This window comes from Triticum aestivum, chromosome 2A (genome assembly GCF_018294505.1).
Source record: "Triticum aestivum cultivar Chinese Spring chromosome 2A, IWGSC CS RefSeq v2.1, whole genome shotgun sequence".
Taxonomy (NCBI): Eukaryota; Viridiplantae; Streptophyta; class Magnoliopsida; order Poales; family Poaceae; genus Triticum; species Triticum aestivum.
In genome coordinates, this window is record NC_057797.1 from 454,972,052 (window position 1) to 454,995,054 (window position 23,003).

The 23,003-nt window shown below is 47.2% G+C and overlaps 2 protein-coding genes and 1 long non-coding RNA gene across 3 annotated transcripts; all 3 read right to left on the reverse strand.

The window, feature by feature from the left end:
* Positions 1-2,100: 2,100 nt before the first annotated feature.
* On the reverse strand, positions 2,101-4,982 carry LOC123188973 (probable aldo-keto reductase 2). The gene is made up of 5 exons (XM_044601272.1): positions 4,648-4,982; positions 4,359-4,559; positions 3,164-3,336; positions 2,979-3,081; positions 2,101-2,730 (listed from the first exon to the last, which is right to left on the reverse strand). Exons 1-5 carry the CDS (start codon positions 4,870-4,872, stop codon positions 2,392-2,394), a joined length of 1,041 nt encoding a protein of 346 aa, XP_044457207.1. The 5' UTR covers positions 4,873-4,982; the 3' UTR covers positions 2,101-2,391.
* Positions 4,983-7,520: 2,538 nt separating this feature from the next.
* On the reverse strand, positions 7,521-10,576 carry LOC123188975 (uncharacterized). Its single transcript, XR_006495470.1, has 2 exons — positions 9,512-10,576; positions 7,521-7,937 (listed from the first exon to the last, which is right to left on the reverse strand). It is a non-coding gene; the product is annotated as an uncharacterized lncRNA (long non-coding RNA).
* Positions 10,577-10,696: 120 nt separating this feature from the next.
* LOC123188974 (probable aldo-keto reductase 2) lies at positions 10,697-21,090 on the reverse strand. The gene is made up of 5 exons (XM_044601273.1): positions 20,715-21,090; positions 20,428-20,628; positions 13,261-13,433; positions 12,943-13,045; positions 10,697-11,302 (listed from the first exon to the last, which is right to left on the reverse strand). Exons 1-5 carry the CDS (start codon positions 20,940-20,942, stop codon positions 10,964-10,966), a joined length of 1,044 nt encoding a protein of 347 aa, XP_044457208.1. The 5' UTR covers positions 20,943-21,090; the 3' UTR covers positions 10,697-10,963.
* Between the last annotated feature and the right edge of the window lie 1,913 nt (positions 21,091-23,003).

Consider the following 23,003-nt stretch of genomic DNA (forward strand, 5'->3'; position numbering starts at 1 on the left):
CAACCTATGCCAACTCAACAAACACCACCAGAGACAGCTGTAGAGCATCTTTATAATCACCCAGTTATGTTGTGGCGTTTGATGGCACACAAGGTGTTCCTCTGGTATTCGAGAGTTGCATAATCTCATATTCAGAGGAACATGTATAAGTCATGATGAAAGCAATAGCGATAAAACTAAATGATCATTTATTCTAAGCTAATAGATGGGTCTTGTCCATCACATCATTCTCTAATGATGTGATCTCGTTCATCAAATGACAACACATGTCTATGGTCAGGAAACTTAATCATCTTTGATTAACGAGCTAGTCAAGTAGAGGCATACTAGGGACACTCTGTTTTGTCTATGTATTCACACATGTACTAAGTTTTCGGTTAATACAATTCTAGCATGAATAATAAACATTTATCATGATATAAGGAAATATAAATAACAACTTTATTATTGCCTCTAGGGCATATTTCCTTCATAAACTTCGGTCGAACTATGTTTGAAATATGAAATATGGTCAAAGTAGTTCAAATGTTTGTTCAAAAAAATGGTTTTGTTTATCTGGGTGCCCTATTATAGGACACATGTTGGATATGGAGCTTCCTCGTGTCAAAAAACTGTCTCACACCCAATTTTTTTTTACAACACCATGTTTTCGCGCCCAAAAATAGGGCAACTATTGGAGATGCTCTAAATATACGATGCTCCATAGCGTTGGAGCCCTGGGAGTTGATTGAGGGCATCAATTGTATGGTGGGACCATGATGGTCAGTGGGATGGTTCGCGTGAATTATTGTGTCACGATGCCTAGGCTATTTCTTCCCTGATGAGCCCCTGTGGTAAGTGGGAGATCAACATGTGGGTCACCTTTTTCGGTGAAAGGGAGAGGTGGTCTTCCACTGGTCCACCTTGTGTGCGGTGTGCCATCTGCAGGGGCTTTTGCTCAGTACATGTCCTTTAGACGCCCTGGGAAGCCTCTGGACCGAGGGGCGGTAATTTAGGGAAGGGTTACAATGGTCGGTGGGTACCGTTTGGTGGTGGGGTGCTGGGGACGGCACACATTCATTCTACCATTGGAGGGCTCTTGCCTCTGCATGCGGTGTTTCTGTTAGAGGAGATGTGCCCTTGTGAAAGTGTGTCGTGTTTCTTAATCATGTTTTAGTTATGATGATGATGTATGATTAGAGGGACTAATACCTTCCTGAAGTAATTATCAGATGTTAATTCCTCTACACTGATAAAGGATGGAAGAAAGGCAGGCTCCAATCCAAAGAGGGAAAAGTTGTTGGCTAGATTACAAAAAATCGGAGGTTTGTTTCGGTTTATCTTTTTGAGTCAATAGAAAAGCCGCATCATTAAGAGGGGCTGAGATAATGTTTCTAGTTAGGAGATCATAACAAGTTCACTTCAATTCATACACTCACTCAAACATCCAACTACACATCAAATTCATCATTGCCACTAAGTTTCATCAAATACACATCCTTCTAGTGCCCCTGGATCTCCAGGGTCCAATGGTTTCCTCTCTGGAGAAACGGATCTCTTCGGGGTCCCATGCCTCGGATGTCCGCTGTTCCGTGCCCTGGATCTCCGGGGTTCCTATGGCTCCCTCTCTGGAAACTCCGGGATCTTTGAGGTATCCATGGCATCTCCACTGGATGTGCTAGACCTCCGGGGTGTGAGACCCTGGATATCTGTGATATCTGTTGGCTCGCCCTCTTGATGGGATGGATCTCCGGGGTCTCATGGCCTGGATCTCAGGGGAGCCCGGATCTCCAATGCTTCCCCCAAACTCCGGGGTACACCGAGTGGCCCAATAATTGTAAGATTTGAGAGGGGATATAAAAGCCACTCCTTCCACCTCCAACCTAATCCTTCCACCTTGAGTTGCCCGCCCTTGTCTGAACTCGAAAAAGCTCATCCTCCATTGATTCCTCCACCCAAACACTCACAAATCTCGAGGATTCAAAGAAGATCAATCGATCTACACTTTCACCGAAACACTCGTCTTTCATGGCGGGTGGCCACAAGTGGCTCCAAGGTATGGTGCACGACTTTAGGTACAAAAATACACAATAAAATTCCCCTACAAGCACTGTGTCCATATGCTTTCACAAAAATATAACCCAAGGGACAATTTGTACATGATTATTCTTTTTGTCAACATGTATTTTTACCACACCTTTATGTAGCACTACAGCACACAAGCTTATTCAACACACTAGTTGTATACCAACAACGAAGCATACACACATACATACCACAGCTTATTTTACATACCGGCATTCGCAACAATGGGAGTCCAACTCTGGTCAATACTCCAAAAACACAACTATGATTACCCTCCTGTGCCTGTTTGGAATCATGAACTCCTGTAGTCCCACTGAAGAAAAATGGCTACGCAGCTTTCAAGGATGACAATGGAGGGGTCTCAGAATACTTCCAAGTACTCGCCATTTCAGAGTACCGCTCACCCTGGACATCACCGGCAGTGGCATAGGACTCGAGTTCAGCCATCTCCTCTGGTGTGAGCCTCACAAATAGTGCTCCCACATTCTGGTTGAAATTCTCGATTTTTGTTGTGCCAGGTATGGGACAAACATCGCTCCCCTGATGATGAACCCAGGCTAATGCAAGTTGTGATGGTGTGCACCCTTTTCTTGTTGCCATTGCGTTAACACGGTCAAATATCAGGGTATTCTTCTCAAGATTTTCTGGCTGGAATCTGGGCATATGCTGCAAAAGCATGAAGTTTTCAGTGAAATGGACAACTGGCCGTGGAAGTCCCATTCCCCTTTTGTGACAAGAAACTGAAAAAGCGTTTAAATTAAGAAAAGGTATGTGTATGATCAATGCAAAGAAAAAAATCCATCAAGCATAAACACAAATATGTTTGATTGATGAAGAGTTAGAAGCTAACTTAAAAAGCAGGATTAACCTGCACCAAAAATAGCAAAGTCTACATAGCAGTCGTTGGAATTCACCTTGCGGTAGTCCTGATCTGATAGCGAGTCGATCAGTTTTGCTCCACCAGAGAAAAATCCTCTACCAAGTGGGCTGTAAGGTACGATTCCGATTCCAAGTTCTCTTGAATTGACACAACAAAATAAATTTAGACCATGTAGTCCCTGATTTCAACAAGCAGAAGATAGCAATTTTTGTTCATTACCTGCAAGTTGGAATTATGTCTTCTTCCACATCTCTAGACCATAATGACCACTCCAGCTGAACTGCAGTAATAGGATGGACAGCATGAGCCCTTCTGATTGTTGATGCAGATGCTTCAGATAGTCCGATGTATTTTATCTTTCCTTCTTCGACTAGCTTCTTGAGTTCGCCAATCTAGCAAGGTGGAAACTCAGATTTAAGATGTAAAATAAAAAACATGTCTCAAATTGTGCAACTGGGGTTCTCAATATTCCGCCAATCTAGCAAGCTCACGTTGTATATGACAGTAACATAAAAAGGGATAGTTCACGTCCACGTTCAAATGTACATGTCTAAAATGGTGCAAGTTCACGGCTGCTAAAGGTATCATTACTTACAGTGGATAGATCAAATTCTTGTGACTAAAAAAGAAAGAAATGTCATGAGAATAGCAGCATTTAACCACGTTTCTGTCCTATTATTTTTTATTAATTATTATGAATCGTTTGGGTGAAGTTCAGTCGATGTGGCATTTGGAATTTAGGTTTGGATACTCAAAAGAAATGATGGAGTGTAGTACTATTTTGAACTTTTAAAGATCAGCAAACTTATTCTTTGAAAAGAAAAGTAAGATTAGATCATCAGTGAGATGAACTTTGGGGAAAGTTTAATCCAGGGTTCAAGTCCTGGAAACAGCCTCTTACAGAAATGTAGGGAAAGGCTGCGTACTATAGACCCAAAGTGGTCGGACCCTTCCCTGGACCCTGCGCAAGCGGGAGCTACATGCACCAGGTTGCCCTTTTTAATCCTGTCTTTCAGCTAAACATTTTGAGTTTGCTGATCTTAAAAATGAGAGGAGACAGGTGATCACTCATGTGAGTTGTTTCTGAATTAGTGCATATTTTGTTAACCATTCAACAGACTTGTGAGGCCGGGGTTTATCCTTCTTTTCGGGAAAAGGAAAAAAACTACTCCCTCCTTCTAAATATAAGTATTTTTTTAGAGATTTCAATATGGACCACATACAAATGTATATAGACGTATTTTAGAGTGTAGATTCATCCATTTTGCTCCGTACGTAGTTCATATTGAAATCTCTAAAAAGACTTATATTTATGAACAGAAGGAGTAATTGTTTAGCTAGTATGTGGACCTGGGTCCAGCATCACCTTTTCGTTGTAGCTAACAAAATAGATAAGTGGGGGTGTGACACTCACCGTGACCTCGATGGGCACATTTTTGTCGATGCGGTGCTGGTAGTAGAGATCAATACAGTCGACGGCCAGCCGCTTGAGGCTGCCCTCGCAAGCCGCGCGCATGTACGTCGGATCCCCCCGGATGTTCCACTTGTTGTCTGCGAACGAGATGCCGAACTTGGTGGCCAGATCCACCTTCTCCCTCATGTCGCCTTGCAACGCCTGCGAGGAGCATTACATCGAACACCTTGAGTGCACGTCCGTTCAGAGTCCGACTAATTAGTCTAGCTTCTAGGAATCTAGGACCAACCTTGCCGAGCAGCATCTCGTTGGTGTGCGGCCCGTACATGTCGGAGGTGTCGAGGAAGGTGACTCCGGCGGCGACGGCGTGACGGATGAGCGCGACCATGTCGGGCTCGGGCTTGGGCGCGCCGTAGAAGGCGGACATGCCCATGCAGCCGAGGCCCTGCGCCGAGACCTCCATTCCCTGGGAGCCCAGCTTCACGCGGGGAACCGCCGCAGGAGCGGATGCCATGTCTCCGGCAAGATGCTGCTCTCAGGCGTGGCCGGGTCGATCGGCGGCCACCGTGGTTTGGTGTTGGTGTGGATTGTCGTGGAGGAGCTCGTAGCCTCGTACCTTTATGTAGTGTCAGTGCCATGTGAGGCTGGCGGGAAGGGTAGCGTCACCCCATATGTCACGTGAGTTGACGAGCGTGGAGTTTCCGTTCAGAAGGGAGCCGTTCCCAACAGGGTAGCGTCATCCCATATGTAAACGGGGCGTCTTGCTACAGAATGAAGTAGACCTCATCACGTGCCACGTCCTCTCTCTTCTTTTTCTTTTGCAGGTTCTCGTGGCACGTCCTTCGTCGTACAAATCCTAGTTGTTTATTCTTCGGGGACGAAATCGTCCTACAAATTCATATTCATGGCCACAAAAATTACGTTAAGTCGTGGTAAAAAATAACAGCTTGACTGGGAATAGCAAAAGTCCGGCGCGGCAAAGCGCGCCTACCCATCTACTCCACAAGTCCACAAGTCCTAAACAACCGAGACCGATCAAGCATCCTAGTGTTTTTGGCTGCATTTATTTATTGACACCGCCTTCACCGAAGAAGAGAATAGAGTCGCCATCGCCGCTGTTGATGGAGAGAGGTTGCATAATACGTTGCCACCACACTAGAAGTGGTCGAGGGAGGGGGTGAGGGGTTGATGCACGCAATCAAACACATCCAGGGTGATTCTCCGGTCAAGATGATAAACGTAAACAAGAAGTACTCTCTCCGTAAAAAAAAATATAAGTAGTGATCTAAGAGCAACTTCAATGGGGCGATCAATTTCATCCGCCCGTGTCCGCGGGTCGGAGCGGACAAAATTGAAAGCCCAATGCGCCGACCCAAACTTAAATCGAGTCCACCTGGCGTCTGCGCCGACCCATTTCCAGCCCAAAATTGCGCCTGGAATGCGTCGGCGCGGACGCGAAGCAGACGCGCCGCGCGTCTCCTCACCGTCTGCCGCGTCCCCACCTGTAGGCCACCCAACTGCCACCAGTCGTCTTATTTATGACACACCGACAGCGGGCCCACGCGTCAGCCAGTGGAAGCGTCCTTTTTTAACCACGCGTGCGGCGGGGGCCAGCCTTATCCACTTCTCCCGTCCACATCTGCCCCCCCCCCCATGCTTCCTCGCCGGCGACCGCAAACCCTAGCGCGCCCATGGGCCTCTTCGGCAGCAGCAATGGCAAGGGCAAGGGCATCCCCGGCGCCTCATCCTCCCGTGCTCCCCCTCCCCCTCCTCCTCCAGCGGCGCTGCGTTTCCGTCCTGGTCGCCGACGCATGCACATCCTGGTGCACCAAGCGTGGTCGCACTGGGAGTACGGGCAGTCGCTGCCGTACCCCGATGTCACGCTTCCGCACCATTGGCATCTGGATCCGCAACGGATCCCGATGCTGGCGGTTCCGCGGAGCCAGCGGGCGCACGACGACGAGGTGCGTAGGCGCCGCGCGCAGCTCACGCTGGAGCAGCGTCGGCTGCCAGAGTACGCCGCCGACTCTCCCAACTGAGAGGCGTGGTTCGCCCTCGAACACGAGGAACAACATCGCTCGGGTCCCACCGCCGTTCCCGTCGCCGCCCCCGCAGGTAGAGCCGAAGAACATGGAGGCGGAGGCGGAGTACCAAGCCGCCCTCGAGGAGGCCCTGCACATGCGCTGGAGGCTAGCCGCCTCGAGGAGGACGCGCACTGGGATGGGCTGGAGCAAGCTCTTGCCCTGTCGGCGGTGGGGGACTCCGTCCACACCCCGCTCTTCGTGCCGCCACCGCCACCGTCGCTGCCCAAGCCGGAGCCGACGCGGAAGCGCTCCCGCCTCCACCCACTTGGCCAGAGGAGGCCTGCTCATGGACGGGCCGGTACCACGAGTGGGTGAGCGCGCCTCCTGTCCACTTCGCCGCGACGCCGGAGCAGGAGGCGGCGCTGGAAGGAGCACCGGCTCTGCCAGGAGCAGGCCGACGGCGAGGAACAGATGCGCTACGAGGTCATGCTCCAACGTGACGCGGAGGCGCTCCGGCTCGAGGAGGAGGAGGAGGGGCGCGCGCGGCTGGCCGCAATGCCGCCGCCCCAGCAGACGCCGGAGGAGGCTGCCCTGACAGCGTACCAGGCGGCGTTCGGGTGGACTGGCCCTGCTCAGGTCTTCATCGACCTCACCGACGACAACGGCGTCGACGACAAGGGCAAGGGCAAGGCCGACAACGTCTAGGGCAGCGTGCGGGGCGGCAGCGTGCGGGTGCAGACTTTTTTAATGTTTTATTTAATGTTTAATTAGATCTAAGTAGACTTTGGCCGGAGTTTGACCGGCCACTTATGTTTAATTATATTTATTTCGTGTAACCTTTTTGTTTATTTTTCACGCCAGCGCATTTAGATCGGCCTTCTCGTTGGACGGTCAAGCCGACCCATTTTAAAATACGGACGTGCACATTCGCCTGGCCGGTCCAAACAGACAAAGCGCGTATCCGTTTGGATCGCCTTGTTAGAGTTGCTCTAAACGCTTTTATATTTCCTTACGGACGAAGTACTTTTACGGTGCTCCAGAACCAAGCTAAAACAAGCATCGAGGCTACCAGCATAAAGGCAGTCTTCGGTCCTATCTTCCAAACTGGATTGTTTGGGCATGTAAAGGCTGAACTATCTATGGTAACCACTGTTGGTCTCTGCACCACTGCACATACTCTACCAACGGTTTCATTACATAATTTAAACAGGATTATTCATTCTGCCGACATATTAATATCACACATCACTTGTATTTTGTTGGTCAATACAATACAGAAGCCTTGATAGCAATGACATTTATTAAGCAGGAGCAAATCGGTAACCAAGCATAACATACACACATCGCAGCTCAGTTCATATACATGCATCTGCAGAAATGGAAAACGAAATCCTGGGTTCAACTCTATCCTGCTTTTACCTTCTCATCAAAAGTAAACAGTGTAGTTGTTGAAGAGATGAAACTGTCTACTCAGCTTTCCAAGATGACAATGGAGGGGTCTCAGACTCCTTCCAAGTACTAGCCATTGGAGGGTACCTGTCACCCTGAACATCACCTGCAGCCGCGTAAGACTCGAGTTCAGCCATTTCCTCTGGTGTGAGCTTCACAGCTAATGCTCCCACATTTTGGTTGGAGTTTTCAATTTTTGTTGTCCCAGGGATGGGGCAAACATCGCTTCCCTGATGGTGAACCCAAGCCAAGGCAAGTTGTGATGGTGTGCATCCTTTCCTTGTGGCCATCGCATCAACACGCTCAAATATCTGGGCATTCTTCTCGAGACTCTCTGGTTGAAATCTAGGTAAATTCTGTAGAAGTATAAAGTTATCAGTAAAAGATCAAACTGGTAGTACAAGTTCCACCTCAATTTTATAGGAGAAATGGACAAGTCTTGTATGTACACTCATGCCAGTTCACAAAAAACTGTGATTTTAGACAATGATATGGTCCTCGCAGCATTTTTATTATAATATACTTTGTTACCAGTAGCTTTACAAGTTCAAATGCTAGTTGACAAAAATTGTTGAATTTGATCCCCCCAGATGCGCTACGAGGTCATGCTCCAACGTGACGTGGAGGCGCTCCGGCTCGAGGAGGAGGAGGAGGGGCGCGCGCGGCTGGCCGCAATGCCGCCGCCCCAGCAGACGCCGGAGGAGGCTGCCCTGACAGCGTACCAGGCGGCGTTCGGCTGGATTGGCCCTGCTCAGGTCTTCATCGACCTCACCGACGACGACGGCGTCGACGACAAGGGCAAGGGCAAGACCGACAACGTCTAGGGCAGCGTGCGGGGCGGCAGCATGCGAGGCGGCAGCGTGCGGGCGCAGACTTTTTTAATGTTTTATTTAATGTTTAATTAGATCTAAGTAGACTTTGGCCGGAGTTTGACCGGCCACTTATGTTTAATTATGTTTATTTCGTGCAACCTTTTTGTTTATTTTCCACGCCAGCACATTTGGATCGGCCTTCTCGTTGGACAGTCAAGCCGACCCATTTTAAAATACGGACGTGCACATCCGCCTGGCCGGTCCAAACGGACAAAGCGCGTATCCGTTTGAATCGCCCTGTTAGAGTTGCTCTAAACGCTCTTATATTTCCTTACGGACGAAGTACTTTTACAGTGCTCCAGAACCAAGCTAAAACAAGCATCGAGGCTACCAGCATAAAGGCAGTCTTCGGTCCTATCTTCCAAACTGGATTGTTTGGGCATGTAAAGGCTGAACTATCTATGGTAACCACTGTTGGTCTCTGCACCACTGCACATACTCTACCAACGGTTTCATTACATAATTTAAACAGGATTATTCATTCTGCCGACATATTAATATCACACATCACTTGTATTTTGTTGGTCAATACAATACAGAAGCCTTGGTAGCAATGACATTTATTAAGCAGGAGCAAATCGGTAACCAAGCATAACATACACACATCGCAGCTCAGTTCATATACATGCATCTGCAGAAATGGAAAACGAAATCCTGGGTTCAACTCTATCCTGCTTTTACCTTCTCATCAAAAGTAAACAGTGTAGTTGTTGAAGAGATGAAACTGTCTACTCAGCTTTCCAAGATGACAATGGAGGGGTCTCAGACTCCTTCCAAGTACTAGCCATTGGAGGACCCTGAACATCACCTGCAGCCGCGTAAGACTCGAGTTCAGCCATTTCCTCTGGTGTGAGCTTCACAGCTAATGCTCCCACATTTTGGTTGAAATTTTCAATTTTTGTTGTCCCAGGGATGGGGCAAACATCGCTTCCCTGATGGTGAACCCAAGCCAAGGCAAGTTGTGATGGTGTGCATCCTTTCCTTGTGGCCATCGCATCAACACGCTCAAATATCTGGGCATTCTTCTCGAGACTCTCTGGTTGAAATCTAGGTAAATTCTGTAGAAGTATAAAGTTATCAGTAAAAGATCAAACTGGTAGTACAAGTTCCACCTCAGTTTTATAGGAGAAATGGACAAGTCTTGTATGTACACTCATGCCAGTTCACAAAAAACTGTGATTTTAGACAATGATATGGTCCTCGCAGCATTTTTATTATAATATACTTTGTTACCAGTAGCTTTACAAGTTCAAATGCTAGTTGACAAAAATTGTTGAATTTGATCCCCCAGATGCGCTACGAGGTCATGCTCCAACGTGACGCGGAGGCGCTCCGGCTCGAGGAGGAGGAGGAGGGGCGCGCGCGGCTGGCCGCAATGCCGCCGCCCTGACAGCGTACCAGGCGGCGTTCGGGTGGACTGGCCCTGCTCAGGTTTTCATCGACCTCACCGACGACGACGGCGTCGACGACAAGGGCAAGGGCAAGGCCGACAACGTCTAGGGCAGCGTGCGGGGCGGCAGCAGGCGGGCGCAGACTTTTTTAATGTTTTATTTAATGTTTAATTAGATCTAAGTAGACTTTGGCCGGAGTTTGACCGGCCACTTATGTTTAATTATGTTTATTTCGTGCAACCTTTTTGTTTATTTTCCACGCCAGCACATTTGGATCGGTCTTTTCGTTGGACGGTCAAGCCGACCCATTTTAAAATACGGATGTGCACATCCGCCTGGCCGGTCCAAGCGGACAAAGCGCGTATCCGTTTGGATCGCCCTGGTAGAGTTGCTCTAAACGCTCTTATATTTCCTTACGGACGAAGTACTTTTACGGTGCTCCAGAACCAAGCTAAAACAAGCATCGAGGCTACCAGCATAAAGGCAGTCTTCGGCCCTATCTTCCAAACTGGATTGTTTGGGCATGTAAAGGCTGAACTATCTATGGTAACCACTGTTGGTCTCTGCACCACTGCACATACTCTACCAACGGTTTCATTACATAATTTAAACAGGATTATTCATTCTGCCGACATATTAATATCACACATCACTTGTATTTTGTTGGTCAATACAATACAGAAGCCTTGGTAGCAATGACATTTATTAAGCAGGAGCAAATCGGCAACCAAGCATAACATACACACATCGCAGCTCAGTTCATATACATGCATCTGCAGAAATGGAAAACAAATCCTGGGTTCAACTCTACCCTGCTTTTACCTTCTCATCAAAAGTAAACAGTGTAGTTGTTGAAGAGATGAAACTGTCTACTCAGCTTTCCAAGATGACAATGGAGGGGTCTCAGACTCCTTCCAAGTACTAGCCATTGGAGGGTACCGTTCACCCTGAACATCACCTGCAGCCGCGTAAGACTCGAGTTCAGCCATTTCCTCTGGTGTGAGCTTCACAGCTAATGCTCCCACATTTTGGTTGAAATTTTCAATTCTTGTTGTCCCAGGGATGGGGCAAACATCGCTTCCCTGATGGTGAACCCAAGCCAAGGCAAGTTGTGATGGTGTGCATCCTTTCCTTGTGGCCATCGCATCAACACGCTCAAATATCTGGGCATTCTTCTCGAGACTCTCTGGTTGAAATCTAGGTAAATTCTGTAGAAGTATAAAGTTGTCAGTAAAAGATCAAACTGGTAGTACAAGTTCCACCTCAGTTTTATAGGAGAAATGGACAAGTCTTGTATGTACACTCATGCCAGTTCACAAAAAACTGTGATTTTAGACAATGATATGGTCCTCGCAGCATTTTTATTATAATATACTTTGTTACCAGTAGCTTTACAAGTTCAAATGCTAGTTGACAAAAATTGTTGAATTTGATCCCCCCCCCCCCCCCTCTGGTATGACCATTTACCGGGGCACACCAGTAAGGCCGGTAACTGACCAATAACCAAAAATACCGGCCAGTTACCAAAACTTTCGGCACAACGCAAAGCCGGCAATAGAGTAACAGCTACTGCCCCCGGGGAAGATGACAGATAGGGAGGCAGAAGTGCTAAGAAGCAGGGAACAAAAGAGCAATCATCGGAGTGACAGAGTACAAGAGCGGACACACTGTAATACCATGTAGTAGACTACTAACACTTGCCACACACCATTGCATTTCATTGATCACGAATAACTAGAGTAAATTGCTTACATGAGGTAACCTTAAAGAGAGTAGATAATAGACCGTGATGGTAGAGTACCATGCATACATGCAGGACATGCCACACAAACCAGGTGCAGGTCTAACACATATATCCAATCCAAATACATTTGGTCAATGTACCCTTGCAAATGCATGCAATTGTGAATCAATGCAAGCATGGTAATTGCTGTGGTACCTTTGCAAAGAGGTGAAACAGAGTCAATTTATCATTGGTACTCCCTCCGTCCAGAAATACTTGTCCTCGAAATGGTTGTATCTAGACTTATTTTAGTTATAGATACATCCATTTTATCCATTTCGAGGACAAGTATTTCCGGACGGAGGGAGTACCCAATATTTTGAGGGATACCTAAACTACCCCCAAGGTGGAAAATGATGAAATAAGGCACAAAATGTTGAAATATATTGTCCACCATTCGCCATCAGTTCAGACTTTGTATGAACTGGTTGGTGCATGAATTAGATATGGTATCAGAGCCAAGAGGTCGCAAGTTCAAGACCCGACAAACACATTTTTGAATAAAAATAATTGCAGCCTACATTGATGCCATATCTAAGGCTAGGAGCAGCCTAGACGTGAAGGGGGGGTGGAAATAAAATGCTCACCCTTCTGCATTAGTTCGGACTTTTGGATGAACTCCTTGTGCATGAGATCAATACAAAACACAGCGACAAGATTTACTATTCATCTAATAATATACACCCAAGAATTTATTTTCAAAAATTTCAACACAGAAGTGCTCCATTTGAACTTATTAGGGTGATACACTGACCCTATTTGACATCTTTGCAATGGCACCATAGGAATTACCGTGTTTGAAGTGATACATTAATAATTACCTTTGTAGTGGTACATCAACAATTTATCGAATAAGATATCAGTACCACAAATTTTGGAGTTTGACTAGACATATGTCCAAAACAACTACTTTTTGCAAGGCAATGCTTTAAAAAAGTTTCCATAGGATCAAGGGAATGAGGATCATTCCCATCATGCATAAGCATAATATTTGGATCATTGCACATTTAGAAATCTGATGACAATGAAGAACTAAGTTGCAGCCACAATGTCATGGGAAGTCACCTTGCGGAAGTCCTGGTCTGATAGTGAGTCAACCAATTTTGCTCCTTTAGAGAAGAATCCTCTACCAAGTGGGCTGTAAGCAACAATTCCAATTCCAAGTTCTCTGAAATTTACAAGTAAAATGATTATGATAAATAAAGCGCCCGACTTTTCAACAAACAAAATGCCCTGGTCCCTGGTTTTTGTATAATACTCCCTCCGTCCGAAAATACTTGTCATCAAAATGGATAAGAAGGGGTGTATCTATAACTAAAATACGTCTAGATACATCCCCTTTTATTTATTTTGGTGACAGGTATTTCCGGACGGAGGGAGTACCTGCAAGTTGGAATTATGTCTTCTTCGACATCTCTTGACCACAGTGACCACTCCATCTGAACTGCAGTGATAGGATGAACAGCATGAGCCCTCCTGATTGTTGATGCAGATGCTTCAGATAATCCGATGTATTTTATTTTTCCTTCTTCGACAAGCTTCTTGAGTTCTCCAACCTAATAAGGTGGAAGTAAATTTAGTTGGCAACATAAAAAAACAAAGGCATGGCTTACATCATATAACAACATAATAAATGGACAAGGATGAGAACAAAAGGACCAGTCCGACAGTTGTGTGTACAGATAAAGGACAGCCATAAGACACCAACCATCCGGTGAACCAGCCTCCGCCAACCATCTCTCTATTCTAAGAAATTTTACTTCTCTCACTTGCAGTCTTCACCTCCACTTGTATGTACGTATTCATAACATTAACCACAACAAATATAAAAACCACTCCAAAAACACAAACGGGAGCACGACTTCCTCCTTCACTAACGGAGCGGTGGAGGACGACGGCCCCCGAGACCGTGGACGGCGGCGCCACGATCCGGAGCTCACTCCATCGGATCCACCGGTCGGAACCAAGAACCAGCCACTGCCGGACTTGCTCATTGCGGTGTGTGGAGGAGAGGAGAGGACAGGTGAGGTGGCGGTGTGATGAGAGGAGAGGAGATGGGGTTGGTCGGCACACCAGCCTGCTTAAATAGCAGGGGCAGGCAGACCGATGCCACTTCAATGAGACGCCGAAGTAGGTTTCTCGGTTGCCACGTCGATGTGAACGCCGGTGCATTCAACCCTTTGGTCTGTTAGAATAAGTTGTGTAGAGGTAGGAGAGTAGTTTTAAACTTGTAATCTTCTCTCTTATCTCTTCTTCTGTTTTCTCTTTCTGTAACCGATTGAGTCGATCCTGATCTCTCTCTCGATCGATCTCTACCTTGTAAGCCACGGCATGTCTCTTATATATACAATGCGGCCCAGACGAAGGGTTCTACGCTTCCTCAATTACTTTACATGGTAACAGAGCCTCTTCCTCGATAGATCAGGAAAGATCGCATCTAGCTACCTCTTCGACCGAGCGAGATGTCCACCACCTCCGCCGCCATGACGGCCAGCACCGTTGGTGCGCTCACCACCTCATCATCCTCCGCCTTTGCCTCCTCCTCCACCTCCACCAACACCTCTCTCCTCGGATCACCACCCCACGAGAAGCTCACGAGGGGTAACTTCCTGCTTTGGAAGGCCATCGTGCTGCCCCAGATCAAGGGCGCACAGATGGAGCACCACCTCGACGCGCAGAGCCCGCCACCGCCGGCCACGCTCACCATCACCAAGGACGGCAAGGACGAACAGGTCCTCAACCCCGCATGATCCCTCTGGTACGCGCAGCAACAGCAGTTCCAAGGATTCTTGATGGGATCCCTATCCCGCGAGATCCTGGCACAGGTCGCAACGCTCTCGACGCCGGCCGAAGTATGGCATGCCATCCACGCCATGTTTGCTGCCCAAAGCCAAGCTCAAGCAATCAACACCCGCATCGAGCTCACGAATCTTCAAAAAGGTAACATGACAATGGTTGAATATCTTGGAAAAATAAAGAGCCTTACAGATGAAGTAGCTTGCACCGCCGCCGCGCTCTCCGATCCGGAGATCGTGTCCAAGATTTTTGCCGGCCTCGACATGGACTACAACCCTGTGGTCTCGGCTCTTGCTGCACGGGTGGAGCCCATCACGGTTCAGGAGCTGTATAGCCAGCTCTTGAGCTTCGACGCTCGTCTTAGTCTCCTCCACGGCACCAACGTTCGACGGTCCTCCGCCAACTCTGCCTCCCGTGGCCGTGGCCGTGGGCGCGGTCACCAGGGGCAATGAGGCGGCGGGCGCGGGCGCGGCAACAGCGACTACACCAACAACAGCGGCAGCAGCGGCTACAACAACAGGGCAGGGGGTGGTGGCTTCAACGCCAACAACAGCCGCCGTCCCCCTTCCTCCCGTGCGAAACCTCGCTGCCAGCTCTGCAAGAAGGCGGGCCATGAAGTTATGGACTGCTGGCATCGGTACGATGAGAACTTTGTTCCTGATTCCCGTCACGTTGCTGCTGCCATGCGTGAACAAGGAGGAGAAGGGGTTTGGTATGTTGACTCTGGTGCAACGGAGTCACAAGCGAACTAGAGCAACTCGCCCTCCGTGAACAGTATCATGGCAACGATCAAATTCACACTGCAAGCGGTGGAGGTATGGATATTCAACACATTGGTCAAGCTTTTATTAATTCCCCTACGCTTAAACGTGATCTAATCCTAAAAGATGTTTTTCATGTTCCTCAAGCCGACAAAAATCTTGCATCCATGTCTCGTTTAGCCAATGATAATAACATCTTCTTTGAAACTCACCCTCGTTACTTTTTCATAAAGGATCGGGCAACGAGGGAACTCCTCCATCACGGTAGATGCATTGGAGGTCTCTACCCCATCACATCCGGAGCACTTAGTCGCAAGCGTCGTCAAGTCCACTCCGCCAGCAAGCCCTCCTTGGCCAGGTGGCATCAAAGATTAGGGCATCCGTCATCGATCATAGTTCAACAAGTAGTCAATAAAGGCAATCTCTTATTGTCCCATAGTTCAGTTAATGAGTCTGTTTGTGAAGCTTGTCAATGTGCCAAGAGTCACCAACTCCCTTATCCCAAGTCGAATAGTGTATCTCATGCTCCTTTAGAACTTATATTCAGTGATGTATGGGGTCATGCCAGAGATTCTTTTGGAAGAAAAAAATATTATGTCAGTTTCATTGATGACTATAGCAAGTTTACTTGGATTTATTTGCTCAAGTACAAATCTGAAGTTTTCTCTGTGTTTCAAGAGTTCCAAAAACTTGTTGAACGTCACTTTGATCGGAAAATTTTGACAGTCCAAAGTGACTGGGGAGGGGAGTATGAAAAACTCAACTCTTTCTTCCGTAGCATAGGCATTGAACATCATGTATCTTGCCCTCATGCTCACCAACAAAACGGCTCCGCTGAGCGGAAACATCGCCACATTGTTGAAGTTGGTCTCTCACTTCTTGCTCATGCATCTATGCCTCTCAAGTATTGGGATGAAGCATTCATCACTGCCACCTATCTTATAAATCGCCTCCCTAGTAAAGTCATTGCCAACACCACTCCATTGGAGCGTTTGTATCATCAAAAACCTGACTACAATTCTATTAAAATATTTGGGTGTGCTTGCTATCCCAACCTACGTCCATACAATCGCCATAAACTCGAATTTCGTTCTACTCAATGTGTGTTTATTGGCTATAGTAATCTTCATAAAGGCTACAAATGCTTAGAAGTTGCAACCGGGCGCATCTATATTTCTCGCGACATTGTTTTTGATGAGACCCTTTTTCCGTTCGCCAAACTTCATCCTAACGCTGGAGCCCTTCTCCGTGCTGAAATAGCACTCCTTTCCGATCACGGGGGTGAATTAAATAAAACTGACTGTGTGCAAAATTCCATCGAAAATAGTGGTTCTGATGATGTTTGTGCAGAATTGGGCCATGATTTTATGTGTGCAGGAAAAGACAGGAACGGCACAGAGCACGAGGCGGATTCACCTGGCAGCAGCAGCGCGCGATCCAACGCTGATCTGCGTGCCAGTCCTGCCTCTGTCGTCGAGCGATCCGACGCAGATTGGCATGCAGCCAATCAGGTGGACGCCAGCGTGGGTTCCCCCGCTCCAAGACAGTTGTGGCCGACAGCCCGCTCCTGGTGGACCCCGACAGCGGGGCCAGCCCACGCGCCAGCCCACGCGCGGAAGAAACCGCGTCCCCACGTGGTGCGCGCGGTACCGAGCCAGCCGCCGACAGCGCTGTCAGCGGGGCGCCTGCGGGGTCAGGATCGCCCTTGGATCACGCGCCTGGATTCTCTGCAGATCCTGCGCGGCTATCCTTCTTGGATCAGGAGCCAGAATCTTCTGTGCCTGACTCTACAACATCTCCTGCGCCTGGATCTTCTGTGCCTACAGCATCTACAGTACCAGAACCTCCTCGTCGGCATACTCGATCACAGTCAGGTATTATTAAAGAAAAAGAATATACCGATGGTACGGTCAGGTATGACAGAGTAAGGCGTGCTTTTCTCAGTCACATTGGTGAACCGACTCATTTGCATGATGCCCTTACACACAAAGAATGGAAAGAAGCTATGGATCATGAATATGATGCACTCATGAAAAATAAAACATGGCATTTAGTACCACCAAGGCAGGGTCACAATGTCATAGATTGTAAATGGGTATACAAGATAAAGAGAAAATCTGATGGAAGCATAGACAGATACAAGGCTAGACTAGTTGCCAAAGGTTTCAAACAGAGATTTGGTATTGATTATGAAGATACTTTTAGTCCTGTTGTTAAGTCAGCTACTATTCGACTTGTACTGTCTATTGCTATTTCCAGAGGTTGGAGCCTACGCCAGCTAGATGTTCAGAACGCGTTTCTTCATGGTGTTCTTGAGGAAGAAGTGTTCATGCGGCAACCACAGGGATATGAGGACCGAAGTACACCACACTATGTATGTAAGTTGGATAAAGCTTTGTATGGTTTGAAACAGGCCCCGAGAGCTTGGTACTCAAGGTTGAATATGCAGCTACAACAACTTGGGTTTACACCATCTAAAGCAGATACCTCATTGTTCTTTTATCATAGAGATAAGATCACTATATTTGTGCTTGTCTATGTTGATGATATAATTGTTGCTAGTTCAAGTGCACATGCTACCACTTGTTTGCTTAAAGATTTGAAGTTGGAATTTGCTCTCAAGGACTTAGGTGATCTTCATTATTTTCTTGGCATAGAAGTTAATCAGATAAAGGATGGTATACTTCTTACACAAGAAAAATACACCAATGATATACTCAAGAGAGTGGGATTGGACGAATGTAAACCTGTAAGTACACCAATTTCAACTTCAGAGAAACTTACAGTTGAAAGTGGAGAGGCACTTGGACCGGAAGATGCAACAAAATATAGAAGTGTTGTTGGTGCTTTACAATATTTGACTCTTACTCGTCCTGATATTTCTTATTCTGTCAATAAGGTATGTCAATATTTACATGCACCTAGAACAACTCACTGGACTGCAGTAAAAAGGATTTTAAGGTACCTCAAATATTCAAAAGGTCTTGGACTTCAGATTACAAAATCATTGTCTCTACTAGTTACTGCATATTCTGATGCAGACTGGGCAGGATGTGCTGATGACAGGAGGTCCACAGGTGGTTTTGCTGTGTTTCTGGGAACAAATCTTGTGTCATGGAGTGCAAGAAAACAGGCTACTGTCTCTAGGTCAAGTACAGAAGCTGAGTATAAAGCACTAGCTAATGCTACAGCTGAGGTAATGTGGATACAGACTTTGCTATATGAACTTGGAATCAAAGCTCCACAGGCAGCGAGGTTATGGTGTGATAATATTGGTGCCACTTATCTCTCAGCTAATCCTGTTTTTCATGCACGGACCAAACACATTGAAGTTGATTTTCACTTTGTCAGAGAAAGAGTAGCTCGAAAGCTACTTGATATTCGTTTTATACCAACCGGTGATCAACTTGCTGATGGCTTCACAAAACCTCTACTACAAGAAGGTTGAACGAGTTCAAGAACAATCTTAACCTTAGAAAAGTTCATTCGGTTCAGATTGAGGGGGAATCTTAGAATAAGTTGTGTAGAGGTAGGAGAGTAGTTTTGAACTTGTAATCTTCTCTCTTATCTCTTTTTCTGTTTTCTCTTTCTGTAACCGATTGAGTCGATCCTGATCTCTCTCTCGATCGATCTCTACCTTGTAAGCCACGGCATGTCTCTTATATATATACAATGCGGCCCAGACGAAGGTTCTACGCTTCCTCAATTACTTTACATGGTCACGTCCGTCTGCCCATCAATTCGGGTAGGCGGCCGTCCAGTCGCATCAGCTCTGCATCCACGCTAAGCGGCATGAATGTGCGGCGAGGTTTCTAGAGCAGAAGGTGCGGGAAGGGTTTTGGGCGGGGCCGTGTAGTCGGACGCAAACGTAGCACGAGTCCAAACGCCCGCAAACCTTCCCTGGGTTTGGTACCGGTTTGTGGGATTTTGGACGAGACCTTTTACAGTGCATCAAACTAATGTGAGCCGTCCATTTTCAGTGATTCAATGGACTAAATCCACCAATACAACTAGAAAAAATCAATAGTATATTTTGTTCAAGGGGTAAAATTGGAAGACTTACAAAATAGATACCAAAACTCTACACGTATTGGGAAATCCGTGTTTTTTCTTCTCCTGCCCTGACGAGACTGCAGGGACCGGTTCGGCCAAATATTTTCCGGCGGACATGAGATGCAACAGAGACGATTGTACATAGTCGATGGATCCATGCCGGAGGTCTTTTTGGCCGAGGAAATCACCATATACAATACATTGATTGATCGTGTCATGATGTACTAGTACGCGTATGTGATCAGCCGATTGTTTTCCGGCGATCAAGCCGGTGGCCGCGACCGATGCACACAAGCGACGCACGCACAAGCAGCGGCCGCACCTCCGAGAGGGAGCTGCAGCAACGACGGCGCTGCTGATCAGGACGCCGTAGTGGCGGCTCCGTGGCCTCCTGATTGATTTGATGCCCGATCACAGACATAGCTCCCACTTGAAGGTCATGGCTCTGATCGATTGTTGAACATGCACCATTGATGACCGGCGATGGCAACGACGAGGTCACATGAGGATGGCCACCGTGAGCGATTTTACAAATTAGGAAACTTTTTTTTTTTGACAAAACTACCCCGCTAATTAACGGCTGAGATGATTCAATACTACTTGGTACCAGAGGTAGTATGATGTGCCGTAAAAAATCTCTTTTGGACGTCCGAAGGCGTCCACGGTGTTTAAGGGACACCATTGGATGGCAAAATATCCAGACAAGCCAGTCCGAACGTTTAGGGGAGGTTTGGTGATGGGCGTTGTAGTTGCCCGAAAGGACATAAGACACCAACCGTCCGGTGAACCAGCCTCCACCAACCCACTCTCTGTTCTAAGAAATTTGAGTTCTCTCATCACCAGCAGTCCCCACTCTCGTATTCATCACAACTATAACCACAGCAAATATAAAAATCACTCCAAAAAAAACCAAAAAAATAGTTGGGGACATGAAACTCACCGTGACCTCGATAGGCACCCTGGTGTCGACGCGGTGCTGGTAGTAAAGGTCAATGCAGCTGACGCCGAGCCGCTCGAGGCTGCCCTCGCACGCCGCCCGCACGTAGGCCGGATCCCCGCGAACCTCCCGCTTGCCGTCGGCGAACGAGATGCCGAACTTGGTGGCCAGCTCTACCCTCTCCCTCACGCCCCCCAGCAGCGCCTGTCACGAGCAGAGCATTACATCGAGCGCCTTTAGTGCGCGTCCATAAATCAAAGATCTGAGCATGATTGCAGCACATAACCGACCTTGCCGAGGAGGATCTCGTTGGTGTGCGGCCCGTAGATGTCGGAGGAGTCGAGCAGGGTGACGCCGGCGGCGACGGCGTGGTGGATGAGCGCGACCATGTCGTGCTCGGGCTTGGGCGGGCCGTAGAAGGCGGACATGCCCATGCAGCCGAGGCCCTGCGCCGAGACCTCCATACCCTGGGAGCCCAGCTTCAGGCGCGGCACCACCGTGACAGGAGCGGTCGCCATGGTCGTCAAGGTAGTGCTCCCCGCTGGTCTTGGATGTTGCCGGCAGGTTTTGGTCTGGCTCTGACGTAAATGGGGAGCAGCTAGGTGTTCTCGAAACTTTTTATTGTTCGTGCGAGTGTATGAGATGTTCTGACTTCTGAGGTTGGTGGAATGGCGGCATCAGTGTGGGACAGCCAGAGAGGTAGTTTTTCACCTCCAGCTTACCGTCTCATTCCTTCACCGTGCAAACTGGCCATATATTAACGGTAATGTTATCTGGCAGATGGTTGGGGGTGGCAAGCTTACGCACTTTCCTGATGGTTTTAGTTGTGATGTGAGATTAAACGGTGACAATTTTAGAAGGAAAACGCTCTTCTCTGAAGAAAGAAACTGTCACCCCTCGTATAACTAAAACTGCCATCTAAACATTCGCTAATGTCAACCTCTCCCGGTGAATGTTCCCCAGTTAAGAGAGTCATATACTAAATATTACTTCCTCAGTTTCAAAATAAATGACCAAACTTTGTACTAACTTTATACTAAAGTTAGTATATAATTAAGTCATCTATTTTAGAACGGAGGGAGTACCTATCATTAAAAAGACTTTACAAAAAATAGAAATTACATCTAAGTCTGTAGGGTGTTGAAGTCTTTAGCCTGTCTCAGCAGAGCAAATTTGTTGAAACTCATGAACTTTTTTTTGTGAGAAACTTTCAATCTATTCATCTTCAATTATGGCGGTACAAAGAACAACAAAGGTAATAAAAATTACAGGCATGTCCGTGGACCACCTAATGACGACTACAAGCATTGGAGCGAGCCAAAGACGCGCCGCCGTCATCGCCCCTCCCTCACCGGAGCTGGGCAAACCTTATTGTAGTAGACAGACGGGAAGTCGTCGTGCTAAAGACCCAAAAGACCAGCGCACCAGAGTAGCAACCATCGCGATAAAGAAAGTCATAGATTAGAAGAATCAATCATGTAAACACCTAAACGAAGATGAACGAAGACCGAATCCAAATAGATCCACCGAAGACCAACACCGATCGAATCCCGCAAGATCCGATGGAGACAAACCTCCACACGCCCTCCGACGATGCTAGACGCATCATCGGGATAGGGATAGAACGTGGGAGACATTATTCCTACCAAGGGACACAATCCCAATCAAGATGTTGAATCTAACAAGAACGAGAACGGGTCCCTCCCGCCGGCAGGGGGCGAGATCCTCCATGCCGCCATGACCTAGAGACCATCGGAGATGGGAGGGACCGGCGGCGGCGCCGACAGGAGGAGAAGAACTTTTCTTGTGGAGGAGAAAAAAGAAACCACTTTTCTGAAACTCATGAACTTATAGAAACAATAGTCAAGAATTCAGTCAATAACTCAATATAGATCAAACGAGGCTAGTCGTCATGATCTACATATCAAATTGCTGCCTGGATTAGAAAAAACACTAGAGAGGGCATGTAGAACCCTCCAAGTCCGGCACGCAACTAGAGAACAAGGGCCATCTAGTCGTTCCTTATATAGTATAATTAATTTCAGAGGAGTACAACCTATTTGGAAGGTTTGGATACCCCCTTGAGGACACATTCTTTCTCTGGTTATTAGCTCACAACAAGGTACAAAAGATAACTTGAAGAAAAGGCATGTTGCTAAAACTACGGTCCATTTAGCATTTAGCTTTTGACTGTATGGTTGCCTCTAATGTTAGGCCATTTATCTCTAGTTTCAGTGAAGTTTCAATAGGTCTTTGAATCTGTTGCCATGTTTTGGAGTGCCAATAAAAAAGCACCTAGTTCTAACTTTGTCACTGTTGGTATGGAGTATCTGAAAACATAGGAATAGCATGTTTTTTACAATGTCTTGTGGATGGACATCAAACGGATTTGTTGAAGAATCCTGAAAAGCGAAAATGGTTAGAACATGGGTGATTTTTTGCCCTCCGGAAGAAAGAACAAATGGAGTGTTCCTGCTCTCACTTGACAATTATGCTGAGAGCACCCCTGCCTCTACAAGGTGGTTGAGAAAGGTCAATATCATGCCCCAGTTAGATGAACTGGGGAGTTCTCTCTCATG